A 20,184-nucleotide genomic window follows, 5' to 3' on the forward strand; every position below is an offset into this window, starting at 1 on the left:
ATTGCCATTGCCTCCCCTCGCTCCGCTCTGCTCTGCCAGACGTCAGAGTCGTTTGGGAGAAGCAGTCGCATGTAGAGTGCCCTCCCACACAGACATAACTTTTAAGTTCGAGACTTCAACGCCCCGTTTGTCAGGCTGTAATTCAACGCTGTTTACGTGTCCTCGCCCTCGTGTCCTTTTGCCTTTCGCCTCCTATTGCCATCCGGCGTACGCAGCAAGTCGTCGTCGTTGTCGTCGACGACGATGTCGTCTGTCTGTTGCCGGCGCCGCAACTTGGTTGGGTGGCTGTTTGCTTGCCGTATGTATGAGTATGAGCGTGTGTGTGTCTGTGGGTGATTGTGTGTGGGTGAGTGAGGAAGGGAGGTAATACTACTTAAGCGTGCGACAGCAGCAACAGCAACAACAGCAGGCATAACGTCCATCTGTCGGCACAAGCACACGGAGTGGAGTCATGCGAAAATGCGAGTGTACATGTGTGTGCGTGTGTGTGTGCGAATCGTGTAAGCATAACACACACACACACACAGGCAGACAAAGGCATGGCATAAGGATAAGCAAACTCCCTGCCGTTAGTCAAGTCGCAGTCGCACAGTCAAGTGGGGACTCCAAATGCGTCAAGTGAGCGCAGCGCGATATGTTCTTCCCTTCCCCCTCCCCACACCCCTCTTCTATTTCTCTCTCTAGTTGCTGCTTTGCCACTTGCCACTTGTCGCCCTTATCAGCCCACCCACAAAAACAGTAGCAAAGTTTTGCTTCAAGTGGAACAGACATCCTGTGGCGAATTATGGGGTTTTTTGATTTAAGCCCAGTACCCACTATGTGCCAGCCATGCATGTACTTTTCTACTTTCAGTCGCTTTCATAATGCGCAGCGACACAATATTACAAAAAGAAAAACAGAGCAACATGTCGCGCTCTAATTATATTTTACTTTAAAATTTTGTAATTTCGGAGCACTATTCGATTATTAAGATTCTTAACTTTAATTAAAAATAGAAGTCATGCAGTTCTTCTCCTAGAAACACCCTTCAATTAGTGCAGCAGCTACTTATTAAATTTGGCCCCCTAAAAGCACACTACAATTTTTGTTCATCTCAAGAATGCACTAATTAAACCTGTCGCCTAAAAGTAGACTTCAATTCAAACTTGCAGCTCAAAAAGTTCTGCAGACATGCTTAATTGCAACGCTTTCAGAAATACACAAATGTTCGCACATCTTCAAATTTAAAGGCAACCTTATGCTTTGCAAATAAGCTATATCAATTGATATGCCAGTAGAAGATAAATGATGAAAAAATGAACTTTATTATGGTTTTTTATCTTCGCTCGATTCGTAGTTGTCTCGCATGTTATATGTCATCAGCTGACCTCTGTGGCAAAAACAAAAGAAAAAAACACAAGAATACCGAGAAAAAGTGAAAAATGTAAAAAATGGAAATTTGTCAGAAATGTAGAATTTCAATTTTATGCAAAAGTGTTAGAGGGATGCCTAGACACAGATGTTACCCACTGCGCTCGATGTCGATTTCAACTTAGTCAGCCGCAAAACACAAGCAGCAATGGTGGAGACGACACTCTGTCCCTCCCCTCCCCTCATCACTCATTCGTTCACATAACCCCAACATTCCACTATACCGCACCCGCACAGCCAAACTTTTGTCTCCCCTTCCCCCTCCCTCTCTCCATTCCTGTGGCACTCTTTCTATGTGTGGAAAAACTAAAACGGGTCGCTTAAAAATGGCGCAGTTCGCGTCGTCGTGCGGGCAGCATAAACAAAATGACATAAACAGAGGCAATGGCAAAATGTGTGTGTGCATGCTTTGGTCGGTCGTTCGGAGGGGGGAAAAGAGAAGAATGTTACGGGCGGGGAGCGAGGTGTCGAGTCCTTGCACGAGCGTGCAAATCCCAAGCACACTGAGCACAAAACAACAAAAGTAAACTTGTGCAAAAAAAAAGCGTACAAATAAAATCCACATCCACACGACGCAAATTGTATTTTTTTTGTTGCCCGTCTCCATTTTTTTTCTCCTGCTTTTTGTGTGTTGTGTGTGTGTGTCTGTCCGGTGTGTCCTGCGTTCGTTCCAACTGCTGGCAACAACTGGCGGTCGCTGCCGTCACGCATCAAGCATTCATGCCAGGCAACAGCAACAACAACAACGACAACAACTACAACAGCGACAGCAATGTGCAGGCACAGCAGAGCAGAGAGCTTACACGCCTCCGCACGCGTCACACGAAAGCACGAAACCAATTTGAGCGCCCACATTCTCTCTCACCCAATTAGTCGCACACACACACACACACAAGCGCACTCACACTCTCTGCAGTCGCTCTCTCCCGCTCACACTGCTGCCTTGCTTCCACCCACTTCACTTCCAGCCAACGTCTCTACTCGTGTCGTTATCCTCGCGCGCACGCTGCACACTTTTTGTTGTCGACATTTCAGTTATTGTTGTTGTTGTTGTTGTAGCTTCTGCTGCTGCTGTTGTTGCCCTTTTGCCATCATCAACGCCATCAGTAGCGTAAGTTGTGCTGCCTGTGTGAGCCTTGACACAGCGGGGGCGGGGGGCGCACAGCCACAAAAAACAGCAGCAGCAGCAACAACAACAACTACTACTACTTCACAGTGGCTGTGAGTGTGTGTATGTATTGTACTGAGTGTGTCTGTGTGTGTATTTGCCAACGTCGCCACGACCAACAAGCGACACGATAATCTCGCACGTCGCATTTTTAGTTGCCTCACCCAACGACGCCAGGCACACAGTCATGATGGTCCTGGCAGAAAGCCAAATGTGGCAAGTAGCTGCCGCCTGCCGCATGCTGCCTGCAGCACTGTAACTGTTGTGTTGTGCCCAACTGTGGTGTGGGGATGTGGGTGACTGCCAAGTTTGCCAGAGCAGAGTGCGCCAGGCGGAGGCGAGCTACCGACAAATGCTTTCGAATTGCCATGACAATCAAAATGCTTACAGGTACAGTGTGACCAAATGTCAAGTAACAAAATAAATACTGTCTCATTTTGCTATATCAAATAACACACAAAGAATGAACGTACGATAAAATAGTAATGAAAATGTCATATTTTAAGTAGAAATATACAGGCTTTGGTAGATTGGTAGATATGCCGTAGGACTTGCAGTTATTATTCATATTCATTGGCTTCATTTTGTTATTGGCATCTATATTAATTATAGACATTACCTTATAGTTAATATGGCAAAATGATTAGATGATTATAAAATTCATTTTCTGTTTTTGTAATATTAATCGTTACATTTATTTTACTAAATCTCAAGTGGTAATATTTTGTTTTATTCTGATTTAAAGAATCAAATTATTTTTATCTCATTTATAAATGAACTCAAACGATTAACAACTAGTTTTTAACTTCCATACGAGAAATCTAACCTGTCACTAAGACTGATTATAAATAAACACAAATCAAAAAGTATATAACATATATTTCGCTTTTACGGACTAAGCAGTTCATCTTAATTAAGCAAATAATTCGCAGAAAATACATATTTAAATATATGCTCATGCATTAGTGTGCCTTCTCTGACTTGCTTGGAACTGTTATTCTTGCCTTCTAAACTACTTAAAAAGTCAGCTTCTTAAGTGCTTTTTGCACCACGGTACCAGGGCAGCACAAGTGCGACAATATCAACAAGCGAAGTCGCCGTCGCCTGCCTGCCAAAGAGCCAGACAGCCAGCCAGCCAGCTTGAGCCTGACGACGCCCAACAGACACACTTCAGTTCAGGCTGTCATTTCGTTTGTTGGCTCGTGTATGTGTGTCTGTTTATTATCGCCACTGCTGTCCCCCTTTGGTTCCGCCCCCCGTCGGCAAATCCGACCCACAGCAAACAGAACTTTGTCGTCGACAGCACAGTGGGTGCGATGAATTGTTTGTGTAAGGCTACATTAATAAATATAAAATATATAAATTTCACGTTACACCCTATTTTAGAATTTCAATTATTTAATACAGCTTATTTGCATATTTTTCAAAAATAAATTAAACACAAAAATAACGGTTAGCATCTGAAATTGAGACCGCTAGCGAGATTTGACAGAATTAGTGAATATAATTTTTAACTCACTTCAGTCTAAATTTGTGACACTGTGCGCGCCTGGTTCGTTGTTAGTCAAAAGCTGCCGCCGCCAAAGACAAATAAAAAAAAAGAAGGAAAAATGAAAGAGAGAAAAGGAGAAAAGGAGAAGAAGCAGAAAACTGGCACGGCACGGAAGCATGCTGGCGCTGGCGGCATTTGCGACGCATAACGACGTCGATGACTGCCCTTCTCAACGTCGTCCTGTGTCCTGGTCGCAGTGTCGCGTTGCCGCCTTCCGTTGCGTCCCCAACCCGTGTCCCGTGTCGTGTCGCGTCGAGTCGCGTTGCCTTGTGTTTTGTTGCGCTGCGTCGCCACGCCGTTTTGCCACCGCATCGTACTTTTGAAGTTTGAGCTAAGTGACATGCTGTTTATTGTTGAAGGGTGTTAGAATTGCGCTTACCGCACCGCGCGTTCCCTTCGCCCCTCGCCCCATTTCGCCTCACCTCACCTCGTGACGCGTCGCGTCGCATCGCACATACCAGTTGATTTGTGGAGCGAGAAATTATCATGCCAAGCTTGAACACCGCACGCGCCCGTTGCTCTACACCGCAAGCAAATATTTGCTTCTATCCGGTTCCCTTCCAACCATTGCCAATTAATGCCAACAACAATCGTAAATTCCATTCCATTCGCGTTTCTTTTTCGCTTTTCTCACCATTTTCGACTACTTCTAATGCTTTATTTCTAAATTTCGTTTATCTTGCCAATTATATAAATTAATTGATTAAATATTGGGCTTCATAAAATTTAAAAGTTATTTAAAATGAATGGGTAAATTTTAATTATTACTTATACATATGGTCAAATAAATATCAATCCAACGAAAAATCATCCGAATTTAAAATTGGTTTATTATAATGATTAAATAATACTATCAGTTGATGTAATCCATTAAAGATATATAAAAATAATTATGTAATAAATTTCCTTCAAGTTTATGTTTGAAAAAATAAGAAAAAATAGCACTCAGTTCAACCTTCGAAATCCGATATTCAATAATCAATCTTACTAACATTTTCTTTAAAAATATGTAATTCTATCTAAAAAAAAACAAAATTTAAACGTACTATTTTAAAACATATTCACCTGATTTCACTTAATGGGGCAACATGTTTATATTTTCGCATGACTCACAAAAGTATGCTATAATATTTTTGCGGCTGCCTTTTGCAGTGTCAAAACTTGTTGACTCTTTGTGGGTATTTTCGTGCAGTGTAGCTTTTCACTTTATTCGCACCGGAGAAAAAGGTCCTGTTCACGCCAGGCAGGCAGGCAGTCAAAGCGAAGCGAGGCGAGGCCATGCCGCCAAACATACAAACACGACGCCAGGACACCGAGGACAGCCAGCTGGTTGCTGCTGTGGTAGCTATGTACACCATGAATGTGCACACCGAGAACGACAACGACGACGACGACGAGACGCCAAAGTTGCTGGTTGTGGCAACGACTGCGTCTGTGGCAGGCCAAGCCCCGCAATGCCAACTCAACAACAACAAAAAACGAAAAAAATACACAAACAAAAAAAAAAAAGGAAAAGCAAAAAAAGGACGAGCGAAAAGGAAGGAAGGAATGAGGGTAAACCCCACCAATGCTGTCGCTAGTCTGTCCACTTGTCCATGGCACGTACTTTAGAAATTCCATGCAGATGTGCGCCGCACGCCGAGACGTGTGTTTTGATTTTCTGGCAAAAAAGGACGAAGCGCCAGAGTCAGAGCCACAGCCAAAGCCAAAGCTCAACGAACGAACGAACGAGCGAGCAACGCAGCCGCACAAAAGAAAAACAAGTTAAAGCAACTCAATGGTTGAGTCAACTCGTCTGCTCAATACCCGGCATGTGTTTTAAAAATATTAAATATGAATTAAATATATTCAGTGTGCTCAGCTTAATTCTATATTTGTTCATAATAGAATTACCAAAAAATAATAAGTATTCATTCTAAGTTGACAATATACATAGTTTAGTAACTAATTTTAAAATGTTCTTTTTTTGAAAGAAAGCGCAAAACGTAGAATTAGAAATGTTAAATGGAAAATAACGCAACCTTTTTATATAGACGTCGAGGGCGTGTTGTTTCTAAGTACAGAAGGACAGACGAATATTGTATATTAAAGATTCCAAACAGTATTATTCAATTCTTCTTATGATGATGCTACTTTGTTCTTAAGTTGTGCGCTCACCATCTTGTAAAGGAATTTATATATATTGTATAGTCGTATGTATTCCGTTAGGTCACTATTGGTATTATTATTACTATTAATATATGTACACACACATATATACATATTTGGAGTTACGTCCCAAACCATTAATGGAAGCAACCAGAAAAGAAAACGCTTCTTCAAAGCCAGATTTTTCTAACATACGATAATTTTGTGCAAATAGTTCGATATATTATCGATTGTCGTTAAATTAAAATACACTTCTAGCGCACGGTTTGGGCGGGTATAACAAGCAACACTGTGCAGCAGCTACTGCTTTGGGAATTGGCGAGGCAACGGATGGAGAATGGCATGAAGTATGCGAATGGCATGGGCCGGATTGGGTTGGGCACCGACTGGAGTTGGAGCTGGGAATGGGATTGGGAATGGGACTGGGACTGGCAAACGGCAACGCACGAAAGAGCATCCAAGCGAGCAAACCGTGAAAAAGTGTCGACAAAAAACAGCAATGGCAACAACGCCGGGCAGCGGCCCCAAAGGAAAAACAGAGGCAACATCAGGAGCAGCACGAGTTGGAGCTGTAGCTGTAGCTGAAGCAGCAGCCGCAGCTGTGCTTCGCTTTTGTGTGGGTGGAGTGAGTAACGAGCCACGCGAACGCGCCTTTCCTGCTCTCTGCTCTCCCCCCTCCCCTTGGCTGGGGTGTGATCCAGCACTAACGGAATAATTGCTGCCAACTCCAACAACAACAACTTGTGCACACAAACAGACACCCGCACACACACACACACACTCACAACGGAAGCCAGACGAACTGGCGGCGGCAGCTTGTGTTGGCTGATTTTACACCCACACACACAGCAAAGCACACAGACACAGACAGAGGGAAAGAGAGAGGGAAAGACAGAGACAGAAACACATATCAACCAGTTGGAAATGCGAGCCTGAAAAACTCACTGAAATTAACATGCTTCTTGTTTTATACGCAAATATTTATTCTTTTTCGTTTCCAAGAGTAAGCGAAGCTTTCTATTTGTAAAATTGTATCATTGCATCTCTAAAATATTTTAGACAATCTTCTGCAAAATGAAGGTTATAAATATTTTTATAGATTGCAAATTAAAATCCATATACACAGCTTATAAAAAGGATTCTTAAATTAAGAGTTTGCAAGATTGTAAAAAAGAATCATTTTTCTAAAGGAAATGCAGAACGATTTGAAAACGTAGAATTTGTGTGCCATTTATAAATAATGTTTAAAAATATATATTAAAATATAACTATATATACACATACACATATATATTTTTTTAAAATTCACTAAAGATATGAACATCTATGTTTTATTTTGGATTTAAAAATATAATCTCAATTTAAGAAAAAAAAGTAGGTATCATAAACGGAATTCCCAAAAATATTAATAGTTACGATCTTCATAACATAGTATATTTATGAAGAAAGCTCTAATATACCAACTATACTCAAAATGATGTTTCTTTTAAATAAATTCTAATTGCAATCTATAAAGTTTAAGTTTGTCTAAATGACCTTTCATTTTTATAATATACTAAGATCATATCATATATATTATATATTTTGTATATACGTATATTGTATTATTTTATAGGCAGATTGTGCACTTACCGCAGAGATCAAGTGAGCTGTTGAAAGCAACATTTGAGCGTAGTATCATAATCCTGCAGTTTCCTGCAGGGTCTAACGCATACACTCTCGCACACAAAGGTCGCGACACGGGCCGCAGGCAACGTTTGCTCCCTTTAATGTTGTGGTATGCGTGTATATGTATATGTATGTATGAGTGTGCTGTTCGTGCGTAATTTTGGGGTGTGGAGCTGTGTAGCTGTCTAACACGCCATGTCCATGTGGTGTTGGCGTGTGTCGTCTGAAACGTTGTTGTTGCTGTCGTAGTTGTTGTTGCTGTTGCTGTCACAGTTGTTGTTGCTGTTGCTGTTTGGTTGTTGCTGTAATAGGCATTCCGTCGGTGCTTTAGTTGCTGGCAGCCTTTGAGCATTGGCATGGCTTTTTTAGCCGCAATGCCGCGTCGTTGGCAACCATCGTTTGCTACTGGCATGGCATTGGATGGTGTACTGTGCTGTGGTGTGGTGTGCTGTGCTGTGGTGTGATGTGGCGTGCGGTGTGAGTCTTGGTTGGCACGTCCGCTCATTCATCCGTTTCTCTCTTCCCACCTCCTCTGCTCACACCATTTCCATTCCCAAGTCTGGCTGGTTACATGAGAAAACTTTGAAACTGAAGACATGGCGGGGCTTGAGGCGCACACACAAAACCGTTGGACAGCTCGGACAGCTTGGGACGGACATGAAACTCTCTGCTCTGGCTGTTGCTGTTACTGCTGTTGCCGTTGGGCATAAATGGATGGTCGTCTGGCCGCCCCAAGTCCGACGAGTGGCAATGTCTGATTGTTAGTTGGATTTGGGCAAACGGAGGCCAGGCAAAGGGCAGCTGGCCAGTTCAGCGCCAAGGGAGCATCACGGCAGGAGGAGCGAAGAGGCGACAGTCCGTTGCCACTTGCCAGCTATAGAAAATTGTCATAGGAATCATCATCGGCTTCGTTAGATGTGGCCTCAGTGGTAATTGTGGGACATTTTGTTGCCACCATTTTGTGCACACACACTCACACACACACAGAGTGATGAGGGAAAGAGAGAGGGGAAGACACTCACTCAAACACAATGACTGCGTCTGATTGCGCGTCACGGCAGCTCGGCAGCTTGGTGCTCTGGGCTCAGGGTTCTGTTCTGGGCTTTGGGTTGTGGACTGGCTCCGGAGATAAACGTTGAAAGCATTGCAAGCGTCGCCAGCGGGCAGGTGGCTTATGGCTTGGGGGGTGGAGCGGGGGGTGTGCTTGTGATTGGGCAACTGCCAGAGCGTGTGGAGAAAGAAGGGAGAAACACAGGGCAGCTTTTATGTATGCGTAACTTTTTATGCACGCGTTTCAGGTCGTCTCGGGTCTCTTCTCCTTGCTGCCTGCCTCCTTCCCTTCGTTATGCTGCCTGTCACAGGTGCTGCTCTGCTGCTTGAAGGGCGGAGAGTTGAGTTGGGTGAAGTTGGGGGGATGTCCGTAATAGCTAAAGAATTACATACTCACACTAAATTGGCTGAAACAGGAAGCGTAGTCGTTGCTTCATTAAGCAGAATTTCAGATGACGACCCTAGACAAAAGGGGGGCGTGCGCTAAGTGGGCAACGTGGCGAGATTTGCCAGCTCTTCCTTTATGCTCATAATATTTCAAACACAGCGCAAAGTGTAAATGTCACAACTATAGAAGCTAAAAATACACGCTCGATTTAAGCGTTAAGTTAAAGCTTGACACTGAACTGTAAATGATCGCAGCCTGTTGGCGTTGCCAGATATTTCATTTTAGGTGTGAAGCATGCATAAAACTCACCTTGATTTCTTTGAGCTGCAAATATAATCAAAATAGAAAAAAAATTAATGAAACTATTAGCAGCAGTTTGCGATAACTAAAGCACATTAATACATATATAAAAGGTGCGTTTGAGAACGCATTATAGCACTTGAAGTTGGCTGCGATAATGCCATGCAAAAGGTGGCAGCGCTGATTGGATGGATGGGCTGAAGTGCGAAGCAAAGAAAAAGCATGCGATGCGAGAACGAGGTGCAAATAAATAGCGAAACCATAAAATACTTAATAGCAAAGCGCGGTCACTCGCATCTGCCCTGGCTGTTGCTTTATTTTTTAATTTTTTTAACTCACACACTCAAAGCTACTTTGCACATGTTGTTTTGCATTACGCTTTTTGTGTAGGCAACACAGCAACGTCAACGGCAAATACAGTATGTCAAGAAACTCTTTACACACTGAAAAAAAAAAATATTTTTTGACTTTGCATGCAAAAATAACGACTTTAGTTAGTTTTTTTCAATATTTTTTTAATGCAGAACTATTGTATAACTAATTTTAAATGAGTATGTATTAAAATAAAAACAAAATAACGAATAGGAAAATTTTCAAGGAACAAAAAATAAGTATACACAGTTTTGACACTGTCAAGAAAGTGTTTACACAAAAAACTTAAACTACAGTTTAACGGATATATTTATGAATTTATACTATCTTAAACTAATTTTAATATTTAGTATGACCCCCCTTAGCTTCAACTACAAGGTTAATGCGATTTTTCATTGAATTGATCAGCTTTTGTAGGTCATACTCCAACGGAATTCTTTGCCACTCTTCTATTACTGCTGCTTTTAAGGCGGCGCGGTTTGTGGGATGCCGTTTTGCCACTTTTTTCTTGAGATAAACCCACAAATTTTCGATGGGGTTCATGTCGGGGCTCTGAGGAGGTGTGTCTATAACCTTTTCGCAATTATAAAGCAGCCATGTGCGCACAGTGAGCTCTTTATGTTTGGGGTCATTGTCTTGATAAAACTTAAATTTTGGCTTATTATCGACAATGAAGCCAAATTTATCTGCACTTTGCCTTAGATTTTCTTTTAGAATGGACAGATATTGCTCAGCATTCATTGTATTTTCAATAAACGCAAGCTGTCCCACCCCCTTGCTACTAATACACCCCCAAACCATCACCGACAATTTGCCAAATTTCACTGTGGGAATGATGTTGCGCTGATCTAGAGCTGCTAACGGCTTGCGCCATACTCTAGTTGGTCCATCATTATAGTAGAGCATTATTTTTGTTTCGTCACAGAATATGACGTCATCCCAGTAGTTTTCCGGCTTGATGTTCATGTTGGCAGCGAAAGTTAAGCGCTTTTCAACATTTACTTTTGAAAGCAGCGGCTTCTTACGCGCAACCCTAGAAGAGTACTTGTTCCGCAGGATTAGTTGGCGGATGGTTTCATGCGAAACGACTGTGCCACACTCTTCTTCCAACTCCTTGGCAAGTGTCCTAGTCGAAATTTGGGGGTTTTGACGCACCTTACGCATAATAAGGCGGACTTCTCGCTCGTCAATCTTCTTCTTTCGACCTTTTCCACGCTTTGCTTCCAGTCTTTCTTCGTTTTCTGCTCGATTTAAAACATTATAAACTGTTTTTCGGGACACAAGAAACATCTCCACTAACTCCGCTACAGATTTCCCAATTTGGTGATTATAATAAATCAATTGGGTGACTTCATAAGTCAATCTAGCCCCTGGCATATTAAATAATTAAAAAATCAGCTTTTTTTGACAAGTGCGCAGCAAGATTTCGCAATTGAATGAAAAGGAATGCAAGGAATGCAAAAATAGTGCATAGTGCAGAAGAAGAAGACAACGGAAAAGTTCCGTTTTTTCTAAAAATAGAACAAAACGGAATCGAAAAGTCAAGTGTGTAAACACTTTCTTGACAGTGTCAAAAATGTGTATACTCATTTTTTGTCGCTTGAAAATTTTCCCTTTCGTTGTATTGTTTTTATTTTTGTACATACTAATTTTAAATTTACTAAATAATAGATCTGCATTAAAAAAAATTTGAAAAATAATAACTAAAGGCGTTATTTTTGCATGCAAAGTCAAAAAATATGTTTATTTTTCAGTGTGTAAAGAGTTTCTTGACATACTGTATTTCAAACGGCAACGTGGCAGCAGGTCACGCTTATTGAGCAGCGTAGAGAAAGAAGAAGACCGTGGCCCCGGTTCAGCTGTCTCGGTTTACGGCTTTTTCTTTTTTGTTTGCCACCATTTGCCGCTGGCATGCGGCAAAAGTTCTACGAGTTAAATTTTGTTGTCGGTTTAGCTGGTTGGCTACAAAACAAGCATCGAGGCGGCAAAAGCAAGTCATTTAAGGGCGGAGGATCAATCTAAACACACACACACACACAAGCTATTTAAAGATGTAGATGTATGTGTTCGCATTTGATATACGAGTAAATGTTACATTTTGCCCACTTGTCGTTAACGCCGTTTGTATAGGCGACGTCTTGGCATTTGATTTAGGAACCCTTTTCTTTTTTCTCCTTTTTAGCACATCCCACATCCTTGTTTTCTTAGTGTGCTTGCGTGGGAGCTAGTCAATTTGACAGTGGATTCTGTTTATTTAAAGTGTGGCATAAATTGTTGCCTACTTATCTGAGCTGAAGACTGTAACTTTGGATAAACAAGTTGTATGGACTAATACTTTGTATTAAGTTCGCAACTATAGTAATTACTAGTAACATGAATAGTGTTTTAACCTTTTTGGCAACTACAAGCTGCTTTTTTAATGCGAGCGTTAGTTAATTTGACAGTGGATTGCGTTCATTTAACTGTGTTAGAAAAATGTTGCCTACTTAAGTGGGCACATTAGCACTGCGCAGCAGCTCAAACAAGCTCTAATTTTAAATTCTAATATTGCGGTATGTACATACTTACAAATAATAAAACCAAAAAATAAATAATGCTGCCTAGTCTTAAGCGTCTGTAATTGTTCATTCTATTGCTGTGGTTGCTGTTGCTGATGTTATTGTTGCTATTGCTGCTGCTGTAGCTGTTGTTATGGATTGGCGGAGTCGACGGTAAAAGTTTCAACACCCACACCAAAGAAGCTTCTCAGAAGCACCGCACAGCACAGATGCCAAGCGAAAGACTCGGAAACCCCCAAGTGACGACCCCAAAAATCCCAAAACGAACAAGCGACACGCGCCCAAGCACAAGCCCAACAACAACAACAACAAATGCAACAACAAGCACACAGAATGTCGACGACAGACGCCGTTGCTGCCAGGCCAACATTAGCATTGAAGTGTGCAAACGACGCCACCCACAGACATACAAATAAACACACACACAGTAGACATAAGCACACACACACACACACTTGTAGTAGCACACAGAAAGAGAAGAAGAAGGGCAGTCAACCGTCGCCATGCCATGCCATGCCGCAGTTGGAGCACTCACGCAAATTTCAATTTTTTTCACACCAATAGCTCTTGCTTGCCCTCTGCCTTTGCCACATTGCGGTCGTGTGTCTACCCGACAAATTGGTCACAATGGTTTTCCATTTGATGTAACATTACAACAAATTTGGATTACTTTTTGGTTTAGAAACGCTTCTACGAAATATAAGCCACATAACGAAGTGCCTAACATTACAATTGATTTTACAACTGCTATAACTTTTTCACTTATCGATAAGAATCGGCAATGTTTCGATAACTCAAATTCTAAGTGTATTTAAGCATTGAACTGATATTTTATATTTGAAATACAACTAAATTTTATAATACAAAGTAGTAACCCGCAGACCGATTATATTTTAACTATTTTTAAAGAGTTGCTATATTTGGTAAAACGAATTCGTTTTACTTGCTGGCTGTGCAATGCCGTCAGGCTGCCTGTTTTCGAAGCACGCGCCAGGACACAACCGCACACATACATACGACACGACCTGAGCACACATACAGACACACACACTGACACACGAACGTATTGTACGTGCTTTTACCCACCCCGTGTGGCGCACTTCCTTTGATTTAGTCATTTTTCTCTCTTTAGCCGACAACCAACAAGCCATGTGGTGGCCCTTCCCCCCCTTTCCAGCATTGCGCCTCTTCACTTCTGGTCTAGTGGCATTGCCAGTGCCTGGGACCTCACGTCGCTCAGTTGGCAGTGTGCGCACTTCCGACGATTTCTGTGTGCATGGTAGCTTGGTTGCCCCAATCGTTCTGGTCGCCCTTTTCTTTTTCTTTCTTTTTTTTTGCTGTTTGATTTTCATTTCTGTTTTGCTACCAATACCTTTTTGTCCACATTTGTTGTTGTTGTTGGACCTACGATGAAGTATTACTTTTGCAGCTGCCTCATTGCGGTAGTGCTCTTTTCACGTCCCTGCATTTTTATTTTATTTTTTTTTTATTTGTGACTGGCTTTTTCTGCACTTTTGCCATTCGCAACGATTCGTTGCACTTGTCGCAGTATCGGTGCCTGGTACTTTAAGCTGGCGATAATGAGTGCGCAAGTGTTATCGATGCGATCTGTTATCGATGAGCTGTTTCAAAGAGTGCATTGCATTGTCGTCTAGGCCGCGCACAAGCAGCTCATAAAGTGGAATGCCCAAGTTACTGGCACACACACACACACATATTGCTATCTAACGATTGCATGTTACTTGCCGCCGATTCACAGCTGTATGGGAAAGGGAAAGGGGGACAACGGTTTGAGCAGTCAAGTCGTGCAGAAACAAGAGCGCGGGTAGCATCAACGGCAGCCGCAGCCACAGTCAAGGGACAGAAATACGTACAGCTTTGTTGCTCTGCGAGGAGCTTAATGTGAGGGGAGTAAGGGAGGCGGTTTGACTGCTGGTGGCTCGCTCGGTGTGGCTATAAACGATTTATGTGTGTGCTTGTGAAGGCCAAGCAGCAAGTGCCACATGATTTGCCCACCCAGCCACTGCCAGCCCAAGTCATCGTTCAGTTGAGTTCAGTTCAGTAATTTTAGAGACTGCGGCATCAGCTACCAAACTGACTGAATGTCGCACTGACTGTGCTTTGCTCTGCCTGTCTGTCTGCTTGCCTGCGTGCATTACATTGCATTGCATTGGGTGGGCGGATGTGTGTATTTCAGATTCTGATTGCATCTGTAAAAGTGCAATGTAGCTAGCAACTGACAGTTCGACACTTGGACAGTTGGACAGCTTGCGACAGTTTGCCGTTGTTGTTTTGCAAAACAGGGCCGTGGCAGCAACAGTGGCTAACACTAATTACCAATTTTGCTTACATCCAGAAATACTATTGGCAACAATCGCCCGGCTAATTACGTGTAAGTCAAAGCACGCGTTTTATTTACCACTGAAATGTAGCATACTTTGCGGAGCAAGAATGTGTACAAAAACATAGCACACTTTTTAGGGCACGCATAAAAACACACATAGCGACACGTCGAATGTCTATCGCTGATGCAACGCATTGATCGAAATCTACGAATTTAAAAGCGTATCTGCAATTTGCGCCTTTTGTTGCCCCACAGCCAACGTGGTAGTCAACGTCAATGCTGTCGCTGTCGTTGTCGCTGTCGTTGCCATTGCCACACAGCCATTGCGATAGCTATCCGAAAGGAAAGGCTGGCTGAATGTCTGTTCATCTCTCTCCATCCCCTTACATTTCCCCCTCCCCACACAAACCGTTGTCGTATTTATCTAATAGTCCCTGCTGCTGCTGTGCTGCTGTTGTCAGGATGGTCTACGTCTGGTGTTGATGCCCCTGCTACAGCAGGAATTGCTGTCGCCTGGCTTATTATTTGCCACGACTGCTGCGGCGCTAAATTTTCGCCTCGTTGGTGTTATGATTTCAATGTGGGTAGTCGAACGGCACGACGACCCCGACCCCCGACCCCAAACCCCCGACCCTGTGCCCACAATCGCAGCCGTCATCGTCAGCATCTCCACACACACACACACACACACACACACTCACTCAGAGTGAGAGAGGCATCCGACTCACACCCGCCGCCCACAGCAGCCCGCAGGCCACAACCATAGCTAACTCGCTGGCTGCCTGATGGCGTTTGCGCAGGCCACCCAATGCGCCAAATTTCGAATGCTATTTTGTATATGTAAAGATATATGAATGACAAACAAGTTCGTGTTCAATTCTCAACATAACATATAGAGATAACATATAAGATATGATATCTGCTATATCTACTATCTGTAAATATATAATTTAACTTAAAAATATGTTTGCTTAATTCGTCTCTAATTTAAATACGGAATTAACGAACGATCATTTCTAGTTAGCTTCATTTAACATAATCACAGCACTTAACAGTTGACTGTTAACAATTAACCCTGTTACACGGCTTTGAAAGGCAGCCCCTGCAGGGCCCTGATCCTTGATGTTAACAGATTAACATTTTAATCGCAGCCACTATTAGCATAACAGCCAACTATCAATGCTATTCAAACTAACATAAGTCTGTTAAGTTAACTGAATTTAAAATGTTAAAGTTAGCTACTTATTTACTTTGATTTATTAAAAATAAGCTTATAAAATTAAATCTCGTTGTTTAATAGAACTTACCATGCTAATTTTCATTTCGAAAAGTAAATCCAAAATGTTTGCTGGCATATCCTATTTGTGCCTAAACGAATTGATTTGTATGCCAGTGTGTGTGTGTGTGTGAGTGTGCTTGTGTGCATGAGGGTTCGTCTGTGTATGAGTGGGGCGCGCGTACGTGCGAACTTTCTGTGCTCGCCAAAGCCAGACATGGTCACGCCGTCTGTCCGTCCGTCTGTCCTTCGGTCTGTCTGTCCGACTGTCGTTGGCGGCACGTCGACTGGCTGACATTTGCCGCATTTGCCAACGCCCAACCGCCCACAACTGGCAACATGCCGCCGCTGCCGTCGTCATCGTCGTTAAAGCTTTGCTCTCTTTGTACACGCGCGTGTGTGTGTGCGCGCGTCTCAGTGGTGGTGCGTGTGTGTGTGTGTGTGTGGCAACCATTACCACAACCACCATTAACGTGCCAGGCAGTCAGCCAGGCGTTGCTGTTGCCGCCGTTGCCACTTTTGTTGTTGTTGTTGTTGCTGTTCTTGTTCTTGTTTTTATTGTTGGTTGACTCCAATCTGCTTTGGTTGCTGCGCCACACAACGACGACGATGGCAATGGCGATGGCTGTGGCTGTGGCGAGTCAACCCAAGCCATTCAGTCGGCAAATTTTGTACGCGCGGCAGTCGTTGAGGGGGGCGAATTGTGAGAGGAGAGGCGGGCATCATAAGCGACGGGGCAGCCAAGTAAAAACGAAAAGTCGAAGTACCTTTCACCGTGTTCACTTCTGTTCAGTTTCATTCGGTTCGCTTCGCTTCGTTTCGTTTCGTTCGCCGAGTTTCGTTTTGTTTCGTTTCGTCTGCTCAGTACTCGGTTTAAGCTCGAGCAGTGCGGACGTCTCGAATCGCTTGCGCATTGCTATTTGCAATTTTGTGTTGCGTGCTTTTAGGCAGTTGATAAAACTCACCCACACAGCCAGCGAAAAAGACGTAACTTTTCGTGTCGTTTTGGGAAAACAGATTCAAGTTTGGCGCAAAAAACAAACACCAACGGCAAAACTGATCTCCTTAATTAACGCGTGCGAGGAATTCATTTGAGTTCTGTAAAAATGACAAAATGACAGCAAAACGTGATAAGGATTACACCAAAAATAAATCTACAGCGGGTAAAGATTACGTTCGCTCTCTTAATCCAATTAAAAAATATGCAATTATATCAAGAAAGGATGCCAAAGATAAAGCTTAGCGGAAATTAAGTGATATTAGTTTTCACAATAAAATCAAATTGTGCTCTTTGAATTCCAAAAAAGGTTTTGCGAATTCTTAAAATATATAGCAAAAGATTTTATTTGAGATTTTGAACTTGTGAAAATAATAATCGTAAACGTGCAACTAAAACAGATTTCAATTTATTTTGACAAAATTATTACAAAAGACATTTAAATTGCATTGAGTTCAGCACAAAAGTTCAAGGAATAAAATATCAAGGACTATCAAAAGAAAACTTCATTTATTATATTTGAAAATTTAAGCTTTGAAATGAAACATATGAAAACTTTTATAAATGGAACCTATAAAAAATTGATCATATAAAGCGCAATTTTATGGGAGATTAATAACTGTGTTGATAAACCAGTCTGAACTAAATATATACAGATCGAGTTTAAGTACAAAAATACACAATATTTAAATGCACTTCACAGTTTCTAAATTGTAAAATACGCAGAGTTAAAATAACTTCAAAGCGCGCATCCTTATTAGAAAACATATTGATATCACCAAAAAGTAGGCAATAGAAATTGGAATTTTGCTGAAAGTCTTTTTTACCCCTTATATTTCACTAAACTAACTTTAATCGCTAATGTTTTAAATTAAGCTAGTTTTTCTAAAATGAATAATAAAATAAATATAATCTATACAAAATAACGAATTGTGACCCGAAACCTGCATTTTTGTTGTCGTTGCATAGGCCTCGGATTCTCCGCGTCAAGTTCGACCAATGGCAGCGGCATCAAGTCCATTGCACTGGTGAGCTCATCACAAAATGTAACCTCGTCGCAGGACATCAGCAAGCGTACCAACAAACCACTCATGGAGAAGCGACGTCGTGCCCGCATCAATCAGAGCCTGGCCATACTCAAGGCCCTCATCTTGGAGTCCACCAAACATCAGAATGCCAAAAACGGCCAGGATCAGGGACAGGCGAAGCACACGAAACTGGAGAAGGCGGACATCTTGGAGTTAACTGTGCGACACTTTCAACGGCATCGCAATCTCGATGATCCAAGTAAGTCAAGTACTTCCATGTGAATGCTCCCTTTTGTTAATCTGTAGTTTTATCTCGACTGCCGCAGCAGTTGTGAATAAATATCGCGCCGGCTACACGGATTGTGCCCGAGAAGTGGCACGTTATTTGGCCACGCCGGAGCCGCCGCCAATGGGCAATATGCCAACGCTGGCGGAACCGGGTTCGAAGGCGCGACTGCTGCGACATCTGGATCAATGCATAGCCGAGATTGATGTGGAGATCTGTCCGACACACGCGACGCCAAATAACTTTGCCGAGAGTCCCAACAGCAGCAGCAACTGCTTTGAGATTAAGAAACAAACACAGCCCGAAGAGCATTCGTTGGATTACAGCAGCCAGGACTCGAATCCATTGGACTACAGCAAGGCGCCAGGCGATCAGCAGCAGCAGCAACGTGTGTTGCAAGCGCCGCAGGACGAGAATAATAATCGGGGTCAACAGGCAACGCCACAGACACAACAGCAACAACAGCAGCAGCAGCTGCAGCAGTTGCAAGTGCCACAAGTGACGCCACAGCCAAATGGCAGTGCCACAGCCATCGAGTTGGCCTACGAGCACGATGCCAGCAACAACAAGGTCGTCTGCGTCAACGTGCTCGAGCAGTACAAGCAGCAGCTGAAGGAGGGCGGCAACGGCGTGCTTGTGTTGCCGCCACACTACGTCCAACTAGCGGCAGCATTGGGCCTGAGTGCCCAGCCCATGGTCGATCCCATTGCCACGCGCACCGACTTCGAGCGTCTGATTGAGCTGCAGCGCTTGCAGCCACATCTCGCCGGCAAGTTGAGTCCGAACTTTGCGGGCACCATTGAGGCAGCTCATGTGGCAGCTGCAGCCGCGGCAGCCTATGCCAATAGTGTGGCCAACAATGCCGCCACTGTGGCGGCAGCAAACACTGTGCTCAGCGAGCGCCCCGCCTCGGTGGCCTCCTCATCGGCAGCGGCCTCGGTGAGTTCGGGTGTCTCGGAGCTCAAGTCCGCGCCAGCCACACAGCAATCGTCGCCACGTTCGGAGAGCGGCATCGGTTCCAATGAGAATGAAACTCTGGATGCAAGTCCACAGACGAGCAGTGCAGCCAGGCAGGCGTTGCGGCTGCGCCAGGAGGAGGAGTATCGGGCACAGCAGCTGGTACTGCAGCAGGGCTCCGATGAGAGCATGTGGCGGCCCTGGTAGATCCCCAAACTGCAGCGGCCTTGTACAGTTCGATGGAATAGCTTTTATGTACTAAGTATATAAGTAAAATATATAGATGGATATATGTAGATGTGGATATGGATATGGAATATGAATGTTTATGTAGACTGTGCGCAAGTTTGTTGCTTTGTTATGACGAGGAACATGGGCATGAGCAGGAGCAAGCTTAATTCCCCCCGTTTAGTTTCAAACACGAATCGGAAAATGCATTTTCACGTGTGCCAATGCTATAAAAAAGACTATTGATAAGCGAGAAAGAAAAAACTGGGACACACGATCCCACGATTATAACTATATTGTAATTGTATAATTCCACAAACACTATTTATGTTTTTTGTCCAGAACCTTGCGTAAAATGTATCAAATACTGAATTAAAAACTACAATAATGTTAACAAATACCAAACAAAAATGTGTACAATATTATTTCAGGGAAAAGGATTTGAAAAAAGCTG

The 20,184-nt window shown here is 43.1% G+C and overlaps 1 protein-coding gene across 2 annotated transcripts; it reads left to right on the forward strand.

Annotated features, from left to right (window-relative positions):
* The first annotated feature begins 17,082 nt into the window (after positions 1 to 17,082).
* LOC133850418 (protein hairy) lies at positions 17,083 to 20,163 on the forward strand. Of its 2 annotated transcripts, none has more exons than XM_062286521.1 (3): positions 17,083 to 17,397; positions 18,201 to 18,518; positions 18,586 to 20,163. In XM_062286521.1, the coding sequence occupies exons 1-3, from the start codon at positions 17,349 to 17,351 to the stop codon at positions 19,707 to 19,709; spliced, it is 1,491 nt and encodes a 496-aa protein (XP_062142505.1). In that variant the 5' UTR covers positions 17,083 to 17,348; the 3' UTR covers positions 19,710 to 20,163. The 2 variants fall into 2 exon arrangements, with proteins under 2 accessions (XP_062142505.1, XP_062142506.1); XM_062286522.1 differs by having other exon boundaries at positions 18,589 to 20,163.
* The last annotated feature ends 21 nt before the right edge of the window (positions 20,164 to 20,184 follow it).

This window comes from Drosophila sulfurigaster, chromosome 2L (genome assembly GCF_023558435.1).
Source record: "Drosophila sulfurigaster albostrigata strain 15112-1811.04 chromosome 2L, ASM2355843v2, whole genome shotgun sequence".
In the NCBI taxonomy this organism is placed as follows: Eukaryota; Metazoa; Arthropoda; class Insecta; order Diptera; family Drosophilidae; genus Drosophila; species Drosophila sulfurigaster.

Excerpts from the sequence above, each read along its gene's own strand:
- LOC133850418 (XM_062286521.1), top strand. The coding sequence starts at position 17,349 with ATGACAGCAAAACGTGATAAGGATTACACCAAAAATAAATCTACAGCG. Across the intron at positions 17,398-18,200 it reads CAAAAATAAATCTACAGCGG|GCCTCGGATTCTCCGCGTCA; the intron begins GTAAAGATTACG and ends GTCGTTGCATAG. Across the intron at positions 18,519-18,585 it reads TCGCAATCTCGATGATCCAA|CAGTTGTGAATAAATATCGC; the intron begins GTAAGTCAAGTA and ends CGACTGCCGCAG.